Raw genomic sequence first — 24188 nt, 5'->3', positions numbered from 1 at the left:
AGTGACCATTGGGTTCTTAGTCACCTCCCAGACAAAGGCCCTTCTCCCCCGATTGCTCCGTTTGAGGGATGTCCTTGTCCCATCGCGCTAAAGCGACCCCTTGTGGTGTCCAGGCGAATGCACACTGACTTCGGTCACCAATTGTAGTGTTTCCTCCGACACATTGGTGCGGCTGGCTTCCAGGTTAAGTGAGCAGTGTGAAGAAGCAGCGCAACTTGGCGGAGTCGTGTTTCGGAGGACGCATGGCTCTCGACCGTTGCATGCACTGTCAACTGTGGGACCTTATCTAGACAGGTGTGTGCCTTCCAGATCCTGTCCAATCAATTGAATTTACAACAGGTGGACTCCAAATCAAGTTGCAGAAACATCAAGTATGATCAACAGAAACAGGATGCACCCGAGCTCAATTTGAGTCTCATAGCAAAGGATTTAATATTTATTTAAATAAAGGCAACTGTTTTTAATACATTTGCAAAAATGTCTAAAAACCCGGTTTTTGCTTTGTGATTATGGGGTATTGTGTGTAGATGGATTAAATAAACCATTTCCTTATCAATATTAGAAGAGAGTAATTTTAGAATACGTAACAAAAATGTGGAAAAGTCAAGGGGTCTGAATACTTTCCAAATGCACTGTATGCCCGCACGTGCACAAATACATACTAAGACCCCCACACTCACAAAACAGATATGCATACAAACGACATTAACAAACGACATTATCTCTTGAAATTGAAAGAGAGCATGGTAATGTTAGTTTAAACATTGCCTAAATGTGACCTTAAGGCATCTACACATCTACTCAACTACAACCACATAAATATCGATGAGTTGAGTTGTTTTTTCAAAACTCAGACTAACTGTCAGTGGTCCATTCTTCATGTTGAATTGGGACCAACTATGCGTAAATATGTCCAGCGGCAACAACTGAGACTACACACCAGGAAGATTCTTAGAACAACCTTCCATCCACAGTTGTGTTGGCTGTAGTTGGATCGATGAGTACAGTAGAAGCCTTAAAACTATTAGCTGCAGATTCACCAGTGTAGAAAGACTTTTCACTTTAATTGGACAGGGGAAAACACAAGCATTCAATCATTATCAAATACAGATCATGAGCCATAACTGTAAATTTGTACATTTCAATTACGCTGTAATTTGTCATGAGTAGCCTAATCAAACAGACTTGCTATGGCACAGAAGTAAGCATTCTGATGCACTTCAAAGCACACACAGACAGAAACACACACACACAAATTACCTGGGCCAAGGAGTGATACCGGCGCAGAAGCCAGATTACAAACAGCATGAAAAAGCTGAGGAGAGAGTAACGAGACAATTGTTCATATGACACATTCCTGCATAGCTCTGCACTCTTTCAATATTCCTGCATAGTTTTGGCTTACCTTCCTATATAACTCAGTAAGGCTGGGTATAGCTTTACCTATGATATATTGAAATAAAAGAGCAGTGCACTTCCTGCTGATTTACATCAATGATGTCTACGGAACAAAAATATAAAGTGTTGGTATCATGTTTCATGAGCTGAAATAAAAGATCCCAGAACGTTTCCATACGCACAAAAAGCTTATAGCTCTCAAATTTTGTGCACAAATTTGTTTACATCCCTGTTAGTGTGCATTTCTCCTTTTGTTAAAATAATCAATCCACCTGACAGGTGTAGCATATCAAGAAGCACATTAAACAGCATGATCATTACACAAGTGCACCTTGTGCTGGGGACAATAAAAGGCCACTCTAAAATGTGCAGTTTTGTAACAACGCCACAGATGTCTCAAGTTTTGAGGCAGCATGCAATTAGCATGCTGACTGCAGGAATGTCCACCAAAGCTGTTGCCAGAGAATTTCTCTTCCATAAGCCGCCTCCAACGTTTTTTTAGAGAATTTGGCAGTACGCTCAAACGGCCTTACAACCGCAGACCACGTCTAACCACGCCAGCCCAGGACCTCCACATCCGGGTCCTTCATCTGTGGGATCGCCTTAGACCAGCCACCTGGACAGCTGATGAAACTGTGGGTTTGCACAACTGAAGAATTTCTGCACAAACTGTCAGAAACTGTCTCAGGGAAGCTCATCTGTGTGTCATCTGTGTGTGCTCATCTGTGTGTCGTCCTCACCAGGGGCTTGACCTGACTGCAGTTCTGCGTCGTAACCGACTTCAGTGGGCAAATGCTCACCTTTGATGGCCACTGGTACGCTGGAAAAGTGTGCTCTTCACGGATGAATCAACGGTTTCAACTGTACCGGGCAGATGGCAGACAGTGTGTGTATGGTGTCGTGTGGGTGAGCGGTTTACGGTTATGCTATGGGCATGCATAAGGTACGGACAAAGAACACAATTGCATTGTATTGATACAGTGACGAGATCCTGAGCCCCATTGTAGTGCCATTTATCCGCCGCCATCACCTCATGTTTCAGCATGATAATGCACGGCCCCATGTCGCAAGCATCTGTACATAATTCCTGGAAGCTGAAAATGTCCCAGTTCTTCCATGGCCTGAATACTCACTCAGACATGTCACCCACTAAGCATGTTCTGGATGCTCTTGATCTACGCGTACCACAGCGTGTTCAAGTGGGACAACGTTCCACAGGCCACAATCAACAGCCTGATCAACTCTATGCGAAGGAAATGTGTCGTGCTGCATGAAGCAAATGGTGGTCCCACCAGATACAGACTGGTTTTCTGATCCACGTCCCTACCTTTTATCTGTGACCAGATGCATATCTGTATACCCAGTCATATGAAATCCATAGATTAAGGCCTAATGACTTTATTTCAATTGACTGATATCCTTATATGAACTGTAACTCAGTAAAATCTTTGAAATTGTTGCATGTTGCGTTTATATTTTTGTTCAGTATATAAACCCTAGATGACTGACAGGGGCCACTGTATTAAAGCCATTGCGAAGCCATTTTGGTACTCCTTGTCCATTGTAAAAGATTTTGGAAGCTATAGAAACGCATTTATTAATGGCTACATTTGTTTTTGCCACATTTATTATATTCCAGACATCTTGATGCGTACTTTTAAAGTATATTATCTGAGCTAAACTTTAAAATAAAAAACATTTTCCTTATTGAAGTACTTTTTTAAGACAGTACTAATGTTACTGTCCTCACTACAAAAAAGTATTAAATACATGTCATTTTGTCCTTGAAACATTTAATTGAAATACTGTAGAATTCCATTCATTCCTATGGAGGACTGCTCCAGCCAATATGGCTGACAGGTATCTTCAAAGCCTCTCAATGGCCAATACATAGCATCCGTAATCCAAGGTTTATACACATTCTTGATCTACATGAATTATTTTCCAGTGCAATATTTCGCTACCCTTGACCCTAACCCAGCCACCAACTAAAGATTCCACTCTTCCCTGCATCATCACGTCATCAGTGAATAGCAGAATTAAGGCCAGACAAATCCTTTAACAAAGGGTTCTTTAATCCCGGTCCTGAAAAACCACAGGGTGTCCAGGCTTTTTCTTTAACCCAGCACTAACACACCTAATTCCGCTAATCAAAGACTTGAAGATATGACAATGATTTAATTGAATCAGGTGTGTGAGTACTAGGGTTGGGAGGTATCCAGATCTTCATACCGTTTCTGTACCATACTGTATTTTTGGACACCGATTTTTTTTATTTAACTAGGCAAGTCAGTTAAGAACACATTCTTATTTTCAATGACGGCTTAGGAACGGTGGGTTAACTGCCTTGTTCAGGGGCAGAACGACAGATTTTTACCTTGTCAGCTCGGGGATTCATTTTTGCAACCTTCCGGTTAGGAGTCCAACGCTCTAACCACCTGCCTTACATTGCACTCCACGAGGAGCCTGCGGGGCAGGCTGACTACCTGTTACGCGAGGGCAGCAAGAAGCCAAGGTAAGTTGCTAGCTAGCATTAAACTTTTCTCATAAAAAAACAATCAATCTTAACATAATCACTAGTTAACTACACATGGTTGATGATATTACTAGTTTATCAAGCGTGTCCTGCGTTGCATATAATCGATGCGGTGCCTGTTAATTTATCATCGAATCACAGCCTACTTCGACAAACGGGTGATGATTTAAAAGCGCATTTGCGAAAAAAGTCGTTGCACCAATGTACCTAACCATAAACGCCTTTCTTTAAAATCAATACACAAGTATATCTTTTTAAACCTGCATATTTAGTTAATATTGTCTGCTAACATGAATTTCTTATAACTAGGGAAATTGTGTCACTTCTCTTGCGTTCCGCGCAAGGAGTCAGGGTATATGCAGCAGTTTGGGTCACATGGCTCATTGCGAACTGTGTGAAGTCCATTTATTCCTAACAAAGGCCGTAATTAATTTGCCAAAATTATACATAATTATAACATTGAAGGTTGTACAATGTAACAGCAATATTTAGACTTAGGGATGCCATCCATTAGATAAAATACGGAACGGTTCTGTATTTCACTGAAAGAATAAACGTTTCGTTTTCGAAATGATAGTTTCCGGATTCAACCATTTTAATGACCAAAGGCTCGTATTTCTGTGTGTTATGTTATAATTAAGTCTATGATTTGATAGAGCAGTCTGACTGAGCGATGGTAGGCACCAGCAGGCTCGTAAGCATTCATTCAAACAGCACTTTCGTGCGTTTGCCAGCAGCTCTTCGCAATGCTTCAAGCATTGTGCTGTTTATGACCTCAAGCCTATCAACTCCCGAGATTAGGCTGGTGTAACCGATGTGAAATGGCTAGCTAGTTAGCAGGGTGCGCGCTAATAGCGTTTCAAATGTCACTCGCTCTGAGACTTGGAGTAGTTGTTCCCCTTGCTCTGCATGGGTAATTCTGCTTCGAGGGTGGCTGTTGTCGATGTGTTCCTGGTTCGAGCCCAGGTAGGAGCGAGGAGAGGGACGGAAGCTATACTGTTACACTGGCAATACTAAAGTGCCTATAAGAACATCCAATAGTCAAAGGTATATGAAATACAAATCGTATAGAGAAATAGTCCTATAATTCCTATAATAACTACAACCTAAAACTTCTTACCTGGGAATATTGAAGACTCATGTTAAAAGGAACCACCAGCTTTCATATGTTCTCATGTTCTGAGCAAGGAACTTAAATGTTAGCTTTTTTACATGGCACATATTGCACTTTTACTTTCTTCTCCAACACTTTGTTTTTGCATTATTTAAACCAAATTGAACATGTATTTATTTGAGGCTAAATTGATTTTATTGATGTATTATATTAAGTTAAAATAACTGTTCATTCAGTATGGTTGTAATTGTCATTATTACAAATAAATAAATAAATTGTATACATTTTTTTATATTTTTAAAATCGGCCGATTAATTGGTATCGGCTTTTTTGGTCTTCCAATAACCGGTATCGGCGTTGAAAAATCATAAATCGGTCGACCTCTACTGAAAACACACCATTGGTATTTTGAAATACCCTGGTATATGGTAAACTGTATATCGCCCAAGCCTAGTGAGTACTGGGATGGAACTGAGGCCTACAAACAATGCAGGTCCCCCAGGATTGAAGAACGCTACTTTGAAACAAAGCCAAGAGATGTCAATCGGTTTATTATCTTAATTAAATCTCTTTAGAAGAATAGCTATTTGATTAATTGGGTAATAATGTAAAAGGTGGTTGAAGTAATACTCACCATCCTATCAGTGAGAAGGTGCCTGTGGCTCGCTTCACTGTGAGAATCACCACCTGTGGAGGGGAACACAACATTTGGTATGGCTTTATTTTACGATCCTGTTTCAGGTGGTATTTTTTTTACCTGGAATTTACTACAATTAGCCTATGTGTTAATAGGAAGTAAAAACACTAAGACAAATCAGTGGGTGCAGTTCCTCTTTAACAGAACATTAAATTCTAGTGTAAAAACCATGGAAATTAAAAACAAAATACAATGTTTTAAGTGAGCAGTAGGCATTGGTCTGAAACCGAAAAATAAAGCAAATTCACATGAGCACCACAATGCCTATTCCACCAATGCTCTACCAAGAATTTCCAGCACACAGCTTTGACCTAATATAATAGCTATGTTGGTATTGTACTTCAAACTATGTGTAGGCAGGTTGCTTAGCAATCAAAACCATTTCAAACAGCCTAATTCATACTCTTCGGTGGGATAATGGACTTCGATTAAAAATATGTATATCATTTGGCTGTATTATTTTTTAGATATAGGCCTATTATTGACGCGTCACCATCTTAATTGCAAAAAGAAGTACAAGTACAAACATAACTTTAAAAGATACATCACTCCGCCTTTTCCTGGTTGCTAAAATTCAAATAGTTTGCCAAATTTCAGTTTATGTGACAAACAATTAAGTAGTGTAGAGCAGTGGTTCCCAAACTTTTTATAGTCCCGTACCCCTTCAAACATTCAACCTCCCTCTAGCACCAGGTTCAGCGCACTCTAAATAGTTTTTTGACATCATTGTAAGCCTGCCACACACACACTATACAATACATTTATTAAACATAAGAATGAGTGTGAGTTTTTGTCACAACCCGGCTCGTGGGAAGTGACAAAGAGCTCTTATAGGACCAGGGCACAAATAATAAATCAACAATTTTGCTCTTTATTTAGCCATCTTACATGTAAACTTTATTTGTTCATAAAAAATGGTGAATAACTCACCATAGGTTAATGAGAAAGATGTGCTTCAAAGGAAACATATAACTCTGCAATGTTGGGGGTTATTGGAGAGAGTCTCAGTCTTAAATCATTTTCCACACACAGTCTGTGCCTGTATTTAGTTTACATGCTAGTGAGGGCCGAGAATCCACTCACATAGGTACGTGGTTGCAAAAGGCATCAGTGTCCTAACAGCACAATTTGCCAAGACAGAATACTCTGAGCGTAGCCCTATCCAGAAATCTGGCAGTGGCTTCTGATTAAATTCCATTTTCACAGAACCGCTTGTTGCAATTTCGATGAGGCTCTCTTGTTCAGATATTGGTAAGTGGATTGGAGGCAGGGCATGAAAGGGATAACGAATCCAGTTGTTTGTGTCGTCCGTTTAGGGAGAGTACCTGTGTAATTGCTCACCCAACTCACTCAGGAGCTTTGCTATATCACATTTGACATTGTCCGTAAGCTTGAGTTCATTTGCACACAAAAAATCATACAATGATGGAAAGACCTGTGTGTTGTCCTTGTTAATACAGACAGAAAAGAGCTCCAACTTTTTAATCATAGCCTTAATTTTGTCCCACACTTTGAATATAGTTGCGGAGAGTCCCTGTAATCCTAGACTCAGATCATTCAGGCGAGAAAAAACATCACCCAGGTAGGCCAGTCGTGTGAGAAACTCATCATCATGCAAGCAGTCAGACAAGTTAAAATTATGGTCAGTAAAGAAAACTTTAAGCTTAAAGTTCTCTCAATTAAAAAAGCATGTCGATACTTTGCCCCTTGATAACCAGCGCACTTCTGATTGTTGTAAAAGCGTTACATGGTTGCTGCCCATATCGCATAGTGCAGAAAATACACGAGAGTTCAGGGGCCTTGCTTAAACCAAGTTAACCATTTTCACTCTAAATGTCCAAAACGTCTTTCAAGCTGTCATGCATTCCCTTGGCAGCAAGAGCCTCTCGGTGGATGCTGCAGTGTACCCAAGTGGCGTCGGGAACAACTGCTTACACGTGCGTTACCACTCCACTATGTCTTCCTGTCATGGCTTTTGCACCATCAGTACAGATACCAACACATCTTGACCACCAAAGTCCATTTGATGTCACAAAGCTGTCCAGTACTTTAAAAAATATCCTCTCCTGTTGTCCTGGTTTCCAGAAGAGGATGTCTTCCTTAATTGAGCCCCCATAAATGTAACGGACATATACCAGGAGCTGTGCCAGGCCCACCACGTCTGTTGACTCATCCAGCTGTAACGCATATAATTCACTGCCTTGTATGCAAAGCAGTAATTGTTTCAAAACATCTCATGCCATGTCACTGATGCGTTGTGAAACAGTGTTGTTCGATGAAGACATTGTCTGTATAGTTTCTTTGGCCCTTTTCCGCAGCATTGTCCCAGTCATATCCACGGCAGCAGGAAGAACTAAATCCTCCACAATAGTATGGGGCTTGCCTGAACTAGCCACTCGGTAGCTCAACATATAAGACGCTTCTAGACCCTGTTGCATTTATACATGTCTTACTACTCAAAAGTCGTCTTAATTCTCGCTCAAAAAACTCCTGTGGCTTGTAGTTCCTGTCTGTTGTTCGGTGCTTTCCCGGGTAAGGGGGCAGTAGCTCTTCGGCTGCATCAGATTCACAACTGTTCGAGTCTGTGCTAGCTGGGCTAACAACAAATGTAGAATTACTGATGCTAGCACAGGATGTGCTCGTGGAAGCAGAACAACTTATGTCGTCAACAAGTGCAGGTGTAGTACTGCTGGTAGTAGCAGTACTACCAGTAGAACTGGTATGTGTCTTGATGGACGCGGGCCTTACTTTTTTAACCATTTATCCATTTTCGAGCAAACGGAATGAGCAGCAGCTACGTTTGGCTACATACGGACCGTTAATGGAATTCCCGCAAGAGATTAACGGTTAATGTGATTGGATGTTAATTATTTGACTAGGCTACCTGTATTTGACATTGTGTTGTTATTTCTCTGAACACTAGATGGTTTAATTACATTTTTGGCTGTGAAACAAGGCTACTCAGGTGAGAAAAAAACCTCACCCAAATGTATAGCCCCGTTGGAAAATATAAATGGACTGTTTGAAAATGTGAAGAAAAAAAATACAAATAAATATATATTGTTTTTCAATGTGAATCACATTTTTATTTAGCGTACCCTCGACGGCATTGCCATATGCATACCCCAGTTTGGGAATACCTGGTGTAGAGAATCATCTAAATCCCTGTGAAATATATTTTCCATAACCAAAAATATTGTATTTTCAGCTGTTTGAAGCTGGTGTAAAAAACTGAAAGTAAAAGACACAAATTAAACTTAAGGGAAGCATAGAAATAGCGGACATAGAACAGATCTACTGCTTCTTAAGACTTGCTTTCAATGAGATTGACCGATCTATAACACACATGTGAATTTGGTCGGGTCGCCCAAAAAGTGACATATTGCAACTTTAAGATACATTTCGGTAATTAACTGTCCATTGATCAGCACAGCAATTGATAAAACAGAACCATGTTCGAAACACAAGTGGTTCTGAGCTTATGTCAATATTACACAGGTGAGCTTACAGTTACAGAAATCAGGAATGAAGACAGGCTCTATCTATCTAAGCTACTGTGTCCAACAGCTACTGTGTTCTGCTGTTTTGCTGGGCACCTACTGACCAAAAAACAATGATATTATGATTATTATTTTTCAATGACATGTATTGCTAAAATAAAGGTTTAAGGAAATACATGCATGCACCACATTACTACAAGACAAAACAACTCAACCAAGCCTGATGGACTTGTAAGTATAAAAGCAAAGCTTGCTTTCATTTAATAAAAAAAGCATGAGAAGGTTGCGTAATGGGATAATGTCTTACTGTGGTGTGTGAAGAATCCAATAATTTACCTTGTATACAGTACAAATCACATTATTTTGGAAGCACCTCCTCTAAGAGTATGAATGAGGCTGTTTGAAAAGGTTTTGATTGCTAAGCAACCTGCCTACACATAGTTTGAAGTAAAATACCAACATAGCTACTGTAGTAGGTCAAAGCTGTGTGCTGGAAATTCTTGGTATTTTAGGTGTGTGCCTTTCCAAATCATGTCCAATCAATTGAATTTACCACAGGTGGACTCCAATCAAGTTGTAGAAACAGCTCAAGTATGATCAATGGAAACAGGATGCACCTGAGCTCAATTTGAGACTCATAGCAAAGGGTCTGAATAATTATGTAAATAAGGTATCTGTTTATTATTTTTAACACATTTGCAAACATTTCTAAAAACCTGTTTTTGCTTTGTGAGTATGGGGTATTGTGTGTAGATGGATTAAATATACCATTTCATCAATTTTAGAAAAAGTCTGCAACGAAACAAAATGTGGAAAAGGGGTCTGAATACTTTCCGAATGCACTGTATATCCATAAAAATGATGCCAGCTGATTCATGATTTCGACTGGCTGAGAATAGCTGCCTGCCTGTCTGTCTGTCTGTCTGTCTGGTCCCGATACGACACATTCATTAGTATGGGACAGCTGGAGATCCAATTTGAGCTCCTAAAATCACACTTAACCCCCCCCCCCCAAAACCTGGATGTTCTTAGTCCACAACAATGCTTAAACCACAGACCAATTTTGAGGTCTGGGAATAATCTAAGGAATGTCTATTTTTGGGTGTAGTTATTCTTTACAGTAATTCAAGTGTGCACCAGCCAGAGACCGTTATTTGGTTAGCAATATTTCTGTATCGCTCATGTGATTCCAGAGTTTGCAAAACAAATGGCTACTGAATTGACGCAAATAATTATAAGGCATAGGCTACTTTATAATTAACATTTAACTGAGGTTTTATGGGAAACCTTTCCATCTCTACCAGAAGGTTAGGATTAGAATCATTGCTTAGGGCTAAAGTGTAGACATACGCACACAAACAACAGAGAGATAAGGATCAACCTAGAGGAAACCTGTTTTACATTAGGATGCATGTACCTGTCACTGTGGGAGCCCTTTTTTCAACGGCATGCATGGTTTTATAACCTAGGGCCTTTGTAGGACTATGTTCTTTGGCTTGCATTCAAACTATAAACATGAGAGAGAAAGAGAAAGAAGAGAGACAGAAAGAGACAGAGAAAGAGAGAGACAGACAGACACATGCACAAAAACAGAGAAGGGGACAAACAGAGACAGAGAGAGCGGGAAAGAGAGAGACAGATACAAAGACAGTTGAGAATGTGAAGCATGCATAACAGCTAAATAGCACCCTCGAGCGTCTTGAGGGGCCCTCCATTCGGGGCTGAGAGAATCATAGAACAAACACGACAAAGACACACACACACACACACACGTCTGCAGAACAGGGCTGCTGTGAGTGACCTTCCACAGTGACAGTGTTGCCCATGGGAGAGATATGCACAGGGAGCTTTCAACCTGATTAATAATGAAGACCAGAGCCTGTTTTCCCAAAAGCATTTTAAGCCTAAATTCACCGTTATATCAGAGCCGTCTCCAAAAACAATCGTTACTAAAGTTGCACGTAAAGACCCTTGTTATCTACCTCAGACCAATCGTAGAACAGCTAAGTTAGATGCTTTGTGCGTTACTTTATACACAGAATCAAGAAGTTGTTCTGTCTCCCTGTGACTGCCGAGAACTCCAGAACCAAGTTCACTTCAAATACAAAGTAACCAATGTCTTTGCAATTGTTACAAATCCTGGATAAAAATATGCTTCAAATGAAAATTGAGATGACTGCATTAAAAGAAAAATACAGTATAGGCTACATCCTTTTATACATGCATACTACATGACCAAAAGTACAACTGCTCGTCAAACATCTCATTCCAAAATTCTTGCCATTAATATGGACTTGGTCCCCCCTTTGCTGCTTAAACAGCCTCCACTCTTCTAGGAAAGCTTTCCACTAGATGTTGGAACATTGCTGCTGGGATTTGCTTCCATTCAGCCACAAGAGCATTTGGGATGTCGGGCACTGATGTTGGGCGATTAGACCTGGCTCGCAGTCGGCGTTCCAATTCATCCCAAAGGTGTTCGATGGGGTTGAGGTCAGGGCTCTGTGCAGGCCAGTCAAGTTCTTCCACACCGATCTTGACAAAATTTCTGTATGGACCTCGTTTTGTGCACAGTCATTGTCATGCTGAAACAGGATAGGGCCTTCCACAAACTGTTGCCACAAAGTTGGAAGCACAGAATAGTCTAGAATGTCATTTTATGCTGTAGCATTAACATTTCCCTTCATTGGAACTAAGGAGCCTAGCCCGAACCATGAAAAACAGCCCCAGACCATTCTTTCTCCTCCACCAAACTCTACAGTTGGCACTATGCATTCTGGCAGGTAGCGTTCTCCTGGTATCCGCTAAACCCAGATTCATCAGTCGGACTGACAGATGGTGAAGCGTGATTCATCACTTCCACTGCTCCAGAGTCCAATGGCAGCGAGCTTTACACCACTCCAGCCGACGCTTGGCATTGTGCATGGGGGTCTTAGGCTTGTGTGCGACTGCTCAGCCCCGGAAACCCATTTCATAAAACTCCCGACTAACAGTTATTGTACTAACGTTGCTTCCAGAGGCAGTTCAGAACTTGGTGTGGGGTGTTGCAACCGAGGACAGACGATTTTTACACAATACGCTCTTCAAGCCCTCAGTGGTTATAGGTTAATTATAGGGCAATGCTTATAACTATTAGAAAAAGCTGCCTCGATATTTGCAGCCATAGGAGATATCTCTCTAGAAGCTGATCCGTCGTCAGTATTGTGGAATAATTTGAATGTTAAGGTAAGATTTTACTGGAGAAAGCTGATCTGAGAGCAGCTTTGCTTTTCTTTCGATCCTATCAGTATCGACACGTCGTGACGCACTTAGCAAACGTTCTCCCAGCTTGGTGTTTTGTGAAAGGCGTGTTACATCTTCAGCCGTTGTAGGAACGATGCATCATTAAAACACTCATAAGCCTAAATTCCATCGCTATTGGGAAACTGGGACGCTAGATTTCAATCACACCCACCACTGCAATGTTTACACTGTGGCTTTGTTTACAAACTAGTAACCACACACACACACACACTTCTTATCTTACCAATACTATAGTTTTTTCAGTTTCACATTATTTTGTTTGACCATGGGATAAAGGCCTACTGTAAAAACTAACACGGGATCAATTAATTTGCTCACCTAATGGCCATATTTACATAATACAGTGCCTTGCAAAAGTATTCAACCCCTTGGCGTTTTTCCCATTTGGTTGCTATTTGGATTTCAAGTAATGGACATACACAAAATAGTCCAAATTGGTGAAATGAAATTAAAAAAAACTGGGAAAAGTGGTGCGTGCATATGTATTCACCTCCTTTGCTATGAAGCCCCTAAATAAGCCCCTAAACAACCAATTAACTCCAGAAGTCAGATAATTAAATAAAGTCCACCTGTGTGCAATCTAAGTGTCACGATCTGTCACATGATCTCAGTATACAGTTGAAGTCTACATACACCTTAGCCAAATACATTTAAACTCAGTTTTCCTAGTAAAAATTCCCTGTCTTACGTCAGTTAGGATCGCCACTTTATTTTAAGAATGTGAAATGTCAGAAAAATAGTAGAGACTGATTTATTTCAGCTTTTATTTCTTTGATCACATTCCCAGTGGGTCAGAAGTTTATATACACTCAATTAGTATTTGGTAGCATTGAAATTAAATTGTTTAACTTGGGTTGAACGTTTCAGGTAGGCTTCCACAAGCTTCCCACAATACGTTGGTTGAATTTTGGCCTATTCCACCTGACAGAGCTGCTGTAACTGAGTCAGGTTTGTAGGCCTCCCTGCTCACACACGCTTTTTCAGTATTGCCCACAAATTTTCTATGGGATTGAGGTCAGGACTTTGTGATGGCCACTCCAATACCTTGACTTTGTTGTCCTTAAGCCATTTTGCCACAACTTTGGAAGTATGCTTGGGGTCATTGTCCATTTGGAAGACCGAATTGCGACCAAGCTTTAACTTCCTGACTGATGTCTTGAGATGTTGCTCAATATATCCACCTACTTTTCCTCCCTCATGATGCCATCTATTTTGTGAAGTGCACCAGTCCCTCCTGCAGCAAAGCACCCCCACAACATGATGCTGCCACCCCCATCCTTCACGGTTGGGATGGTGTTCTTCGGCTTGCAAGTGTCCCCCTTTTTCCTCCAGACATAACAATGGTCATTATGGGCAAACAGTTATATTTTTGTTTCATCAGGCCAGTGGACATTTCTCCAAAAAGTACAATCTTTGTCCCCATGTGCAGTTGCAAACCGTTGTCTGGCTTTTTAATGGAGGTTTTGTAGCAGTGGCTTTTTTCTTGCTGAGCGGCCTTTCAGGTAATGTCGATATAGGACTCGTTTCACTGTGGATATAGATACTTTTGTACCCGTTTCCTCCAGCATCTTCACAAGGTCCTTTGTTGTTCTGGGATTGATTTGCACTTTTCGCACCAAAGTACATTCATTTCTAGGAGACAGAACGCGTCTCCTTCCTAAGCGGTATGATGGCTGTGTGGTCCCATGGTGTTTATACTTGCGTACTCTTGTTTGTACAGATGAACGTGGTACCTTCAGGCGTTTGGAAATTGCTCCAAAGGATGAACCAGACTTGTGGAGGTCTACAATTTTTTTCTGAGGTCTTGGCTGATTTATTTTGATTCTCCCATGATGTCAAGCAAAGAGGCACTGAGTTTGAAGGTAGGCCTTGAAATACATCCCCAGGTACACCTCCAATTGACTCAAATGATGTCAATTAGCCTATCAGAAGCTTCTAAAGCCATGACATCATTTTCTGGAATTTTCCAAGCTGTTTAAAGGCACAGTCAACTTAGTGTATGTAAACTGCTGACCTACTGGAATTGTGATACAGTGAATTATAAGTGAAATAATCTGTCTGTAAACAATTATTGGAAAAATGACTTGTGTCATGCACAAAGTAGATGTCCTAACCGACTTGCCAAAACTATAGTTTGTTAACAAGAAATGTGTGGAGTGGTTGAAAAATTTGTTTTAATGACTCCAACGAAAGGTATATATACACACACCTGTTCTGAAAGGCCCCAGAGTCTGCAACACCACAAAGCAAGGGGCACCATTCAAGCAAGCGGCACCATGAAGACCAAGGAGCTCGCCAAACAGGTCAGGGACAAAGTTGTGGAGAAGTACAGATCAGGGTTGGGTTATCAAAAATATCCGAAACTTTGAACATCCCACGGAGCACCACTAAATCCATTATTCAAAAATGGAAAGAATATGGCACCACAACAAACCTGCCAAGAGAGGGCCACCCACTAAAACTCACAGACCAGACAAGGAGGGCATTAATCAGAGGCAACAAAGAGACCAAAAGATAACCCTGAAGGAGCTGCAAAGCTCTACAGCAGAGATTGGAGTATCTGTCCATAGGACCACTTTAAGCCGTACACTCCACAGAGCTGGGCTTTATGGAAGAGTGGCCAGAAAAAAGCCATTGCTTAAAGAAAAAAATAAGCAAACATATTTGGTGTTCGCCAAAAGGCATGTGGGAGACTCCCCAAACATATGGAAGAAGGTACTCTGGTCAGATGATAATAAAATGGAGCTTTTTGGCCATCAAGGAAAACGTTATGTCTGGCGCAAACCCAACACCTCGCATCACCCCGAGAACACCATCCCCACAGTGAAACATGGTGGTGGCAGGATCATGCTGTGGGCATGTCTTTCATTGGTAGGGACTGAGAAACTGGTCTGAATTGAAGGAATGATGGATGGCGCTAAATACAGGGACATTCTTGAGGGAAACCTGTTTCAGTCTTCCAGAGATTTGAGACAGGGATGGAGGTTCACCTTCCAGCAGGACAATGACCCTAAGCATACTGCTAAAGCAACACTCGAGTGGTTCAAGGGGAAACATTTAAATGTCTTGGAATGGCCTAGTCAAAGCCCAGAACTCAATCCAATTGAGAATCTGTGGTATGACTTAAAGATTGCTGTACACCAGCGGAACCCATCCAACTTGAAGGAGCTGGAGCAGTTTTGCCTTGAAGAATGGGCAAAAATCCCAGAGTCTAGACATACCCCAAGAGACTTGCAGCTGTAATTGTTGCAAAAGGTGGCTCTACAAAGTATTGACTTTGGGGGGGACGAATAGTTATACACGCTCAAGTTTTCTGTTTTTTTTGTCTTATTTCTTGTTTGTTTCACAAGAAAAAAGATTTTGCATCTTCAAAGTGGTAGGCATATTGTGTAAATCAAATGATACAAACCCCCCAAAAATCTATTTTAATTCCAGGTTGTAAGGCAACAAAATAGGAAAAATGCCAAGGGGGTGGATACTTTCACAAGCCACTGTATGTTTTGCATCTGTGCAAAATATGTATCAGGGTTGGGGTTGATTCTATTTTGATTCAGTAAATTCAGGAAGTGATTTGAAATATAAATTAAATGATTGAAAAATCAAATGCCCTATATATGGGTTAGCCTATTAGGCCTACTTTTCATCTGACAAAAGATCTGTTAATTCTGTGACAGATTTAGATCTAGGCCTATTTAGTAACTGGGCATCTTTAACAAGGTTGGCTGATAAGGAAGACAGCTTCTGGTGTCGGTTGGGAGCGATTGCATGTCTGCCAAACAGTGGTTTATGTGGGCTCTTCGCTGGACAACATTACTGCAGCATTCCTGTGTAAAGTAGGCCACTGCACTGTCTGTCTGTCTACACCTGATGACAACTTGGAGCCGAGCCAAGTGGTTCATATGAGATACCGTTTAGATACAGACAATAAGAAGATGGACACACAGACAGACCATAGAAACACACGCACAAATCATAAAACATTGGATCAGATTGCAAAGCCATTACTCTATTGTTCATGTGTAAATTAGGTGATTGCTTTTTCTGTCTATATACACCCAATGACAACTTTGAGCAAGGTGTTTTGTGTGAGATGCTGTTTCAATAGCCTACATACAAAGACAGACATTAAGACACATATACAATTTTGGATCTGATTGCAATGCTTTCCAGCACTGCCCATAGTGTGCCCAGTGTGTGTAGCATCAGTGCGCTGATACTGAGGAAGGTGACCACTGCTGATGATATTCTGTACCATCAGAACACAATTATAAGAGAGACAGTGAGCACGGTTACATGCGCACACAACAATGACATTATTGTGGATAGTCAGGTTAATATAATAGTTAGTTTAAAAAGTATACATGGTTTGCAAGAAAGATTTCCCTAATAATCCTGTTTTCATTAAATAAAGCTACTGATGGGACTTTTGATAAACGTGAAAACGAATTATAAGATGCATACTTCACTCGCGGGTAAAAGGCGCTGCATGGTCAAGCTGTCGTCTGCATTGGCCGTGCAACATTTACGGTGATGTGGCCTCTAAAAAAGTCAGGGTATTCATACTTCTTGCGCTTCGTGGAGCAGCGCAGAACTGTTGTGAAGGAAGTTGTCAAGGAAGTGAGTTTGTGTTTATACAGAAACGTATGCCAACCAATCATGTCAATGTGGAGCTTTACGGAGCCCTCCTTATTGTTACAATATTTGAGCGGATACGGAGGTCATTTTGGCCCCTGCATGAGGCTCTGCAATTGCGTCACACCATCCATATGGCATCTCCGACATTTTCGGATCAAGCATAAATTGGCTTTAAGAGGGAAGTTTGCGCTAACGTTACCCGGGGCTGGCACATGCGCAGATCAAATACATCACTGGAACGCCAATTAAGATGTCCAAATAAGATTGCTCAGAAAACCAGGTGTTTTAATCGGTGTATACTTACTTCGATTATGACCTTATGCCGATTGAGATAAGCAGAGTAAGGTGTTTACATGACTGTCATCAGTTTATTATCGAATTATTAGTGTGCATGTAAATGTACTCAGTAAGATACCAAACACACACCCCATAGGGAGCCAGTGAACACCAGCTATCACATTATGATAAGGAATTATGGTTGACCAACATTTTCAGCTGTCAAAAGAAAAAACAAAGCTTGCTACTCACTTGTCATAACTCAGTCAGTCAAAGGAACTGACAACACCAATGCCACACTTGGCCAGCATACACAAGTTGTTAGCCAGCATGATATTAGCTAACCAACCAACTACCTATAGTATGGCACCCATTTTAATACCAGTCGGTCACTAACCAGCCGACCAGATAAGTAACAAATGAATTGCTTAAAGCTGCCAGCACTAGTCACGTGTATTATTGGTAAACACAGACGGTTAGAATAAACGATGGATCTGTCAACAAACATGCAACAGTTAGCATGCTAGCTAGCTAGATAACTGGTTATCTCCCCATGCCCATTGCATATTGTTGTTAGCTAGGTACTGTACGAAGCTACTTACACATCGATAGTCGTCAGAACCTGTATTAAAGAAAATACAGCGTCTACTGTCGTTATTTAATGGAATTATATTGTTACTATCCATTTCTTTTTACAATTTGCTAGCAATGTTTTGATGTTTGGACGTCGCAACACATCATGTGAAACTTGATGACATCAACTTCCTAGCTAGCTACAGTACATGTCTAAGGACAAACAGAATGGACGCTGTAAACGCAAAGAGAACTTCTTCTTTGGTATTATGTCGTTCGAACATTTTGTTTGTTCATGCCGCCACCTACTGTGCGGTAGTGCGTGGTCGACACGTCACATTTGGACATTTTTATTATACAAAAATAAAAGGAAGGGGGAAAAGGAAACAATTGCACCACTAACCCTACACCTATATACCACTATTTCATAAAAACTAAATTCACCACCCCATTCCACTACTTTGACCCTAACTGATTAACCAACAGTGCAGTTCAAGAAGAGTTAAGAAAATATTTACCAAATAAACGAAAGTAAAAAAATTATAAAAAGTAACACAATAAAATTACAATAGCGTGGCTATATACAGGGGGTACCGAGTCAGTGTGCGGGGTACAGGTTAGTTGAGGTAATTTGTACATGTAGGTAGGGGTGAAGTGACTATGCATAGATAATAACAGCGAGTAGCAGCAGTGTACAAAACAAATGGAGGGGGATCAATGTAAATAGTCTGGTGGTCATTTGATTAATTGTTCAGCAGTCTTATGGCTTGGGGATAGAAGCTGTTAAGGAGCCTTTTGATCCTAGACTTAGCGCTCCGGTACCGCTTGCTGTGCGGTAGCAGAGAAACAGTCTATGACTTGGGTGACTGGAGTCTCTGACAATTTTATGGGCTTTCCTCTGACACCGCCTATTATATAGGTCCTGGATGGCAGGATGCTTGGCTTCAGTGATGTACCGGGCCGTACGCACTACCCTCTGTAATGCCTTACGCTCAGATCCCGAGCAGTTGCCATACCAGGCAGTGAATCAACCAGTCAGGATGCTCTCGATGGTGCAGCTGTAGAACTTTTTGAGGATCTGGGAACCCATGCCAAATCTTTTCAGTCTCCTGAGGGGGAAAAGGTTTTGTCGTGCCCTCTTCACGACTGTCTTGGTGTGTTTGGACCATGATAGTTAGTTGGTGATGTGGACACCAAGGAACTTGAAACTCTCAACCTGCTCCATTACAGACCCGTCGATGTTAATGGGGGCCTGTTCGGCCCGCCTTTTCCTGTAGTCCACGATCAGCTCCTTTGTCTTGCTCACATTGAGGGAGAGGTTGTTGTCCTGGCAGCACACTGCCAGTTCTAAAGACCTCCTCCCTATAGGCTGTCTCATCATTGTCGGTGATCAGGCCTACCACTGTTGTGTCGTCAGCAACCATGGCAATGAATGCTAAGAACTTAAATACATTTAATTTTATCTTTGAAACATTTCATTGAAATACTGTAGAATTCCATTCATTCCTATGGATGACTACTCCTACTGAGGAGTGCCAATATGGCTGACAGGTGGCTTCAAAGCCTCTCAATGACCAATACATAACATCAGCAATCTAGGGCTTATATACAATACTTTATTGGTATTGACCCTTGAGATGAGGTTCTCTCTTCTTAAGCAGACTGTAGCTAACCCTTTCACATGAAATTATACTTGTCAGTAAGATGTATGTCTATCTTCATGCATGTGCAAGAGGTAAAGGCTGGTGGCCAGCCAGGCATATGGCAAAATCAAGAGTCACCCTCATTTGTTATAAATATTGAGGTTGTAAATCTTGAACCAACTTATCTGGTTTTCTTATGCAAACTTCCTCCACACGTTCTCATTTTAGAATACAGTAAAACTGTATACTTAAATGTACCATGCTATTCTACTTCAGGCTAACCTCACATTCACCCAACTGGTTATTACCATGTAATTAACCTTGAAATGATTTCCTTGAAATGAATTTCTTCCCTGTCCCTTGAAATGCAAAACACCCTTCAAGATGTAAGCCATGCATTTTTAGGACCTGCCAGTGCTATAACAACTGCTACATTTTACAGAAGAGGTGAGATAGCTGCTAGCCGATAATAACAAGTTGTTATCATTATCACTGAGGATGTTTTAAAAACGAAATACATACATTTTATTATCAAACACAGAGCAATTTAGCTATACCTTTGGCCTGAAAAGGGATAGGTGACAGAGAAGTGACATCATGATGAGGAACCCAGAGGAGAGCAAAACCCACATGTTGCAACACTAATTAGAGAGATAGTAGGAGGAAGAATACTGTGGGGGGTGTGACAGCTGTAAAGGCACAGCATGTCTTCAGGTATTTGCCAATGGGTAAGAGGTGTTGCTCTCGGTATCTAGACTTAAACTGGTTCTGTTCTGTTCAATGCTATTGTGCTTCACCACAATGGAATCTGCTGTAGGGGTGGGACTCGAAAACAGAGTTGGTGCTGACCTCATGCCAAAGACATTTTCAGAAACCTGTAATGAAGATTCAGTCTTTCGATATGCAGCAGTCCTGTGTGCTTTTGTATGTGAATATGTATGTATGTGGATATATGGATATATGGTAAGTATAAGGTAATATTGTCAGTTTATGATTGATTTAGTTTATTTTTTTGTGTAATAAGGTCTGTGTTTGTCTGTGATAGGTGCCCCTTTGTTTGTGTGTGTGTGTGTGTGTGTGTGTGTGTGTGTGTGTGTGTGTGTGTGTGTGTGTGTGTGTGTGTGTGTGTGTGTGTGTGTGTGGGTGTGTGTGTGTGTTTCTGTGTGCGTGTGCGTGCGTGCATGTGTGTGTGTGTGTGAAATATGTGTAGAGAGGCCCATTGTTGCCACTAAGCCCCAGCTGCACCCATCACCAATGGTGGCTTCAGAGCTTCAGAGACTGTCACACCCTGGGAACGATGAGGCAACACTGACATGCATCTGTCTCAGTTCCCTAGAGATGAGGTTACAATGGGACAAAACAGAAGAAACACACACACTACACAGACACCACACTCACACACCTACATTCCTCCTCGCCTCTCACTCAGTGACACCTGCTCCCTAACACATTTGCAGAACACAATATTGAATATCCTATGACTGTAATGCTGTGTTATAATGTGAAGTTTATTTGCAATTTGCAATAAAAACATGTTAGGTGTGGGACAATAAACATAATGATCAAATTGATCAGTATGCTCGGAAAGTATTCAGACCCCTTGACTTTTTCCACATTTTGTTACATTACAGCCTTATTCTAAAATTGATTAAATTACATTTATTCCTCATCAATCTACACACAATACCCCATAATGAGTAAGCGAAAACAGGATTGTAGAATTTTTTGGGTAAATTCAAATGTTTGGACATTATTTAGAAAGTCACAAACCTGTCTATATAAGATCCCACAGTTGACAGTGCATGTCAAAGCAAAAACCTAAGCCATGAGGTTGAAGGAATTGTCTGTAGAGCTCCGATACAGGATTGTGACGAGTAACAGATCTGGGGAAGGGTACCAAAACATGTCTGCAGCATTGAAGGTCCCCAAGAACACATTGGCCACCATCATTCTTAAATGGAAGAAGTTTGGAACCACCAAGACTCTTCCTAGAGCTGGCCGCCCAGCCAAACTGAGCAATCAGGGGAGAAGGGCCTTGGTCAGGGAGGTGACCAAGAACCCGATGGTCACTCTGACAGAACTCTAGAGTTCCTCTGTGGAGATTGGAGAAACTTCCAAAAGGACAACCATCTCTGCAGCACTCCACCAATCAGGCCTTTACTGTAGAGTGGCCAGATGGAAGCCACTCCTCAGTAAAAGGCACACGACAGCCAGCACCTAAAGACTCTCAGACCATGAGAAACAAGATTCTCTGGTCTGATGAAACTAATATTTAACTCTTTTGCCTGAATCCCAAGAGTCATGTCTGGAAGAAACCAGGCACCATCCCTACGGTGAAGCATGGTGGTGTGAGCATCATGCTGTGGAGATCTTTTTTAGCGGCAGGGACTGGGAGACTAGTCGGGATTAAGGTTTGAGGGAAAAAGTCCGGACTTGAACGCGATCGAACATCTCTGGAGACCTAAAAATAGATGTGCAGCGACGCTCCCCATCCAACCTGACAGAGCTTGAGAGGATCTGCAGAGAAGAATGGGAGAAACTCCCCAAATACATTTGTGCCAAGCTTGTAGCGTCATAGCCAAGAAGACTTGACGCTCTAATCGCTGCCAAACGTGCTTCAACAAAGTACTGAGCAAAGGGTCTGAATACAAATGTAAATGTGATATTTCAGTCATTGTTTTTTTCCCCCCAAAAATCTGAAAACCACTTTTTGCTTTGTCATTATGGGGTATTGTGTGTAGATTGATAAGGGAAAAAACTATTGAATCCCTTTTAGAATAAGGCTGTAACATTACAAAATGTGGAAAAAGTAAAGGGGTCTGAATACTGCACTGTTTTCACGTCCTGACCAGTAAAGGGGATTATTTGTTATTATAGTTTGGTCAGGGCGTGGCAGGGGGTGTTTGTTTTATGTGTTTCGGGGTTTTTGGTTTATGTTATGTATATTTCTATGTTTATTCTAGTATGTCAATTTCTATGTTTAGTTTCTTGGGTTGACCTTCAATTGGAGGCAGCTGTTCCTCGTTGCCTCTAATTGAAGGTCCTATTTAGTAGGGGTGTTTTTTCCTGCGTTTTGTGGGTGGTTGTTTCCTGTTCTGTGTATGTTGCACCTGACGGGACTGTTTACGGTCGTTTGCTATTTTTGTTGATTTAAAGTTTAATAAAAGTAAATATGAGCACGTCACATACCTCGTCTTGGTCCCCATTAGATGACCCACGTTACAGAACCAACCACCATGACTGGATCAAGCGGCATGCCCGGGCAGAGATGTACACCTGGTCGGTATTGGAGTGGATGGAGAGGAGAAACTGGACTTGGGGCAAGTTATTGAACGATATCAGAGCCTACCAGGGAAGAACGAGAGGCAGCCCCAAACATTTTTTTGGGGGGGCACACGGGTAGCCTCCACAGTCCAGTACGTCCTGCACCTCGCACTAGCCCTGAGGTGCGTGTTACTAGGCTGGCGCCTCCTAAGCCAACCCCACGCACCAGGCCTTTAGTGCGCCTGCCCAGTCCAGTACGTCCTGTTGCTGCTCTTCGCACTAGCCATGTGGTGCGTGTTACGGTTCTGGCGCCTCCAAAGCCAGTCCCACGCATCAGGCCTTTAGTGCGCAGTCCCCGTCTAGAGCTTCCGGTGACAGTGCCCCATCTAGAGCTTCCGGCAACAGTGCCCCATCTAGAGCTTCCGGTGACGTCCCACAGTCCGGCGCAGCCAGAGTCGCCCCGCCAGTCCGGCGCAGCCAGAGTCGCCCCGCCAGTCCGGCGCAGCCAGAGTCGCCCCAGAGCCTTCAGCGGTGGGCTACAGCCCTGAGCCTTCAGCAGGGATGGACAGGTTAGAGTGGGGATTAAGCCCGGAGCCAGAGCCACCTCTGTGGGGGGAGGTTTGGGAAGGGGGGGTGTAGCACAGGAACCGTCGGTGACGGTGGCCACCCTCCCTTCCCTCCCTTTATTTGGGGTTAATTTGGATTTTGTGTTTTTGTTTGAGGTGCATACGGGGTCTGCACCTTTGGGGGGGGGGGGGGGTACTGTCACGTCCTGACCAGTAAAGGGGATTATTTGTTATTATAGTTTGGTCAGGGCGTGGCAGGGGGTGTTTGTTTTATGTGTTTCGGGGTTTTTGGTTTATGTTCTATGTTAGTATATTTCTATGTTTATTCTAGTATGTATATTTCTATGTTTAGTTTCTTGGGTTGACCTTCAATTGGAGGCAGCTGTTCCTCATTGCCTCTAATTGAAGGTCCTATTTAGTAGTGGTGTTTTTTTCCTGTGTTTTGTGGGTGGTTGTTTCCTGTTTTGTGTATGTTGCACCTGACGGGACTGTTTATGGTCGTTTGTTGTTTTTGTTGATTTAAAGTTTAATAAAAGTAAATATGAGCACGTCACACACTGCGTCTTGGTCCCCATTAGACGACCCACGTTACAACTGTAGAGACAAACACTGGACCATTTCTTTTATACTGTTTTTATATTAGAAAAACGTATTAGAAAGTCTAGTTTTTGTGAGCCTGAAGTGTT

At 41.8% G+C, this 24188-nt stretch overlaps 1 protein-coding gene across 2 annotated transcripts in view; it reads right to left on the bottom strand.

The window, feature by feature from the left end:
* The window catches only part of si:dkey-100n23.5 (cyclic AMP receptor-like protein A), a 101658-nt gene extending 83390 nt beyond the window's left edge, over positions 1-18268 (bottom strand). The window contains exons 1-3 of one of the 2 annotated variants that reach the window (XM_029703807.1): positions 18059-18267; positions 5683-5735; positions 1261-1315 (exon numbers count right to left, since the gene is read on the bottom strand). In XM_029703807.1, the coding sequence (XP_029559667.1) occupies positions 1261-1315; positions 5683-5735; positions 18059-18142 (192 nt within the window). In that variant the 5' untranslated portion in view covers positions 18143-18267. Of the gene's footprint in view, positions 1-1260; positions 1316-5682; positions 5736-18058 lie in introns of both variants that reach the window. The other variant, XM_029703808.1, reaches the window with a different exon arrangement.
* Positions 18269-24188: the final 5920 nt, after the last annotated feature.

The sequence above is a fragment of the Salmo trutta genome, chromosome 20 (genome assembly GCF_901001165.1).
Source record: "Salmo trutta chromosome 20, fSalTru1.1, whole genome shotgun sequence".
In the NCBI taxonomy this organism is placed as follows: domain Eukaryota; kingdom Metazoa; phylum Chordata; class Actinopteri; order Salmoniformes; family Salmonidae; genus Salmo; species Salmo trutta.
This window is presented reverse-complemented; position numbering and strand designations above follow the sequence as displayed.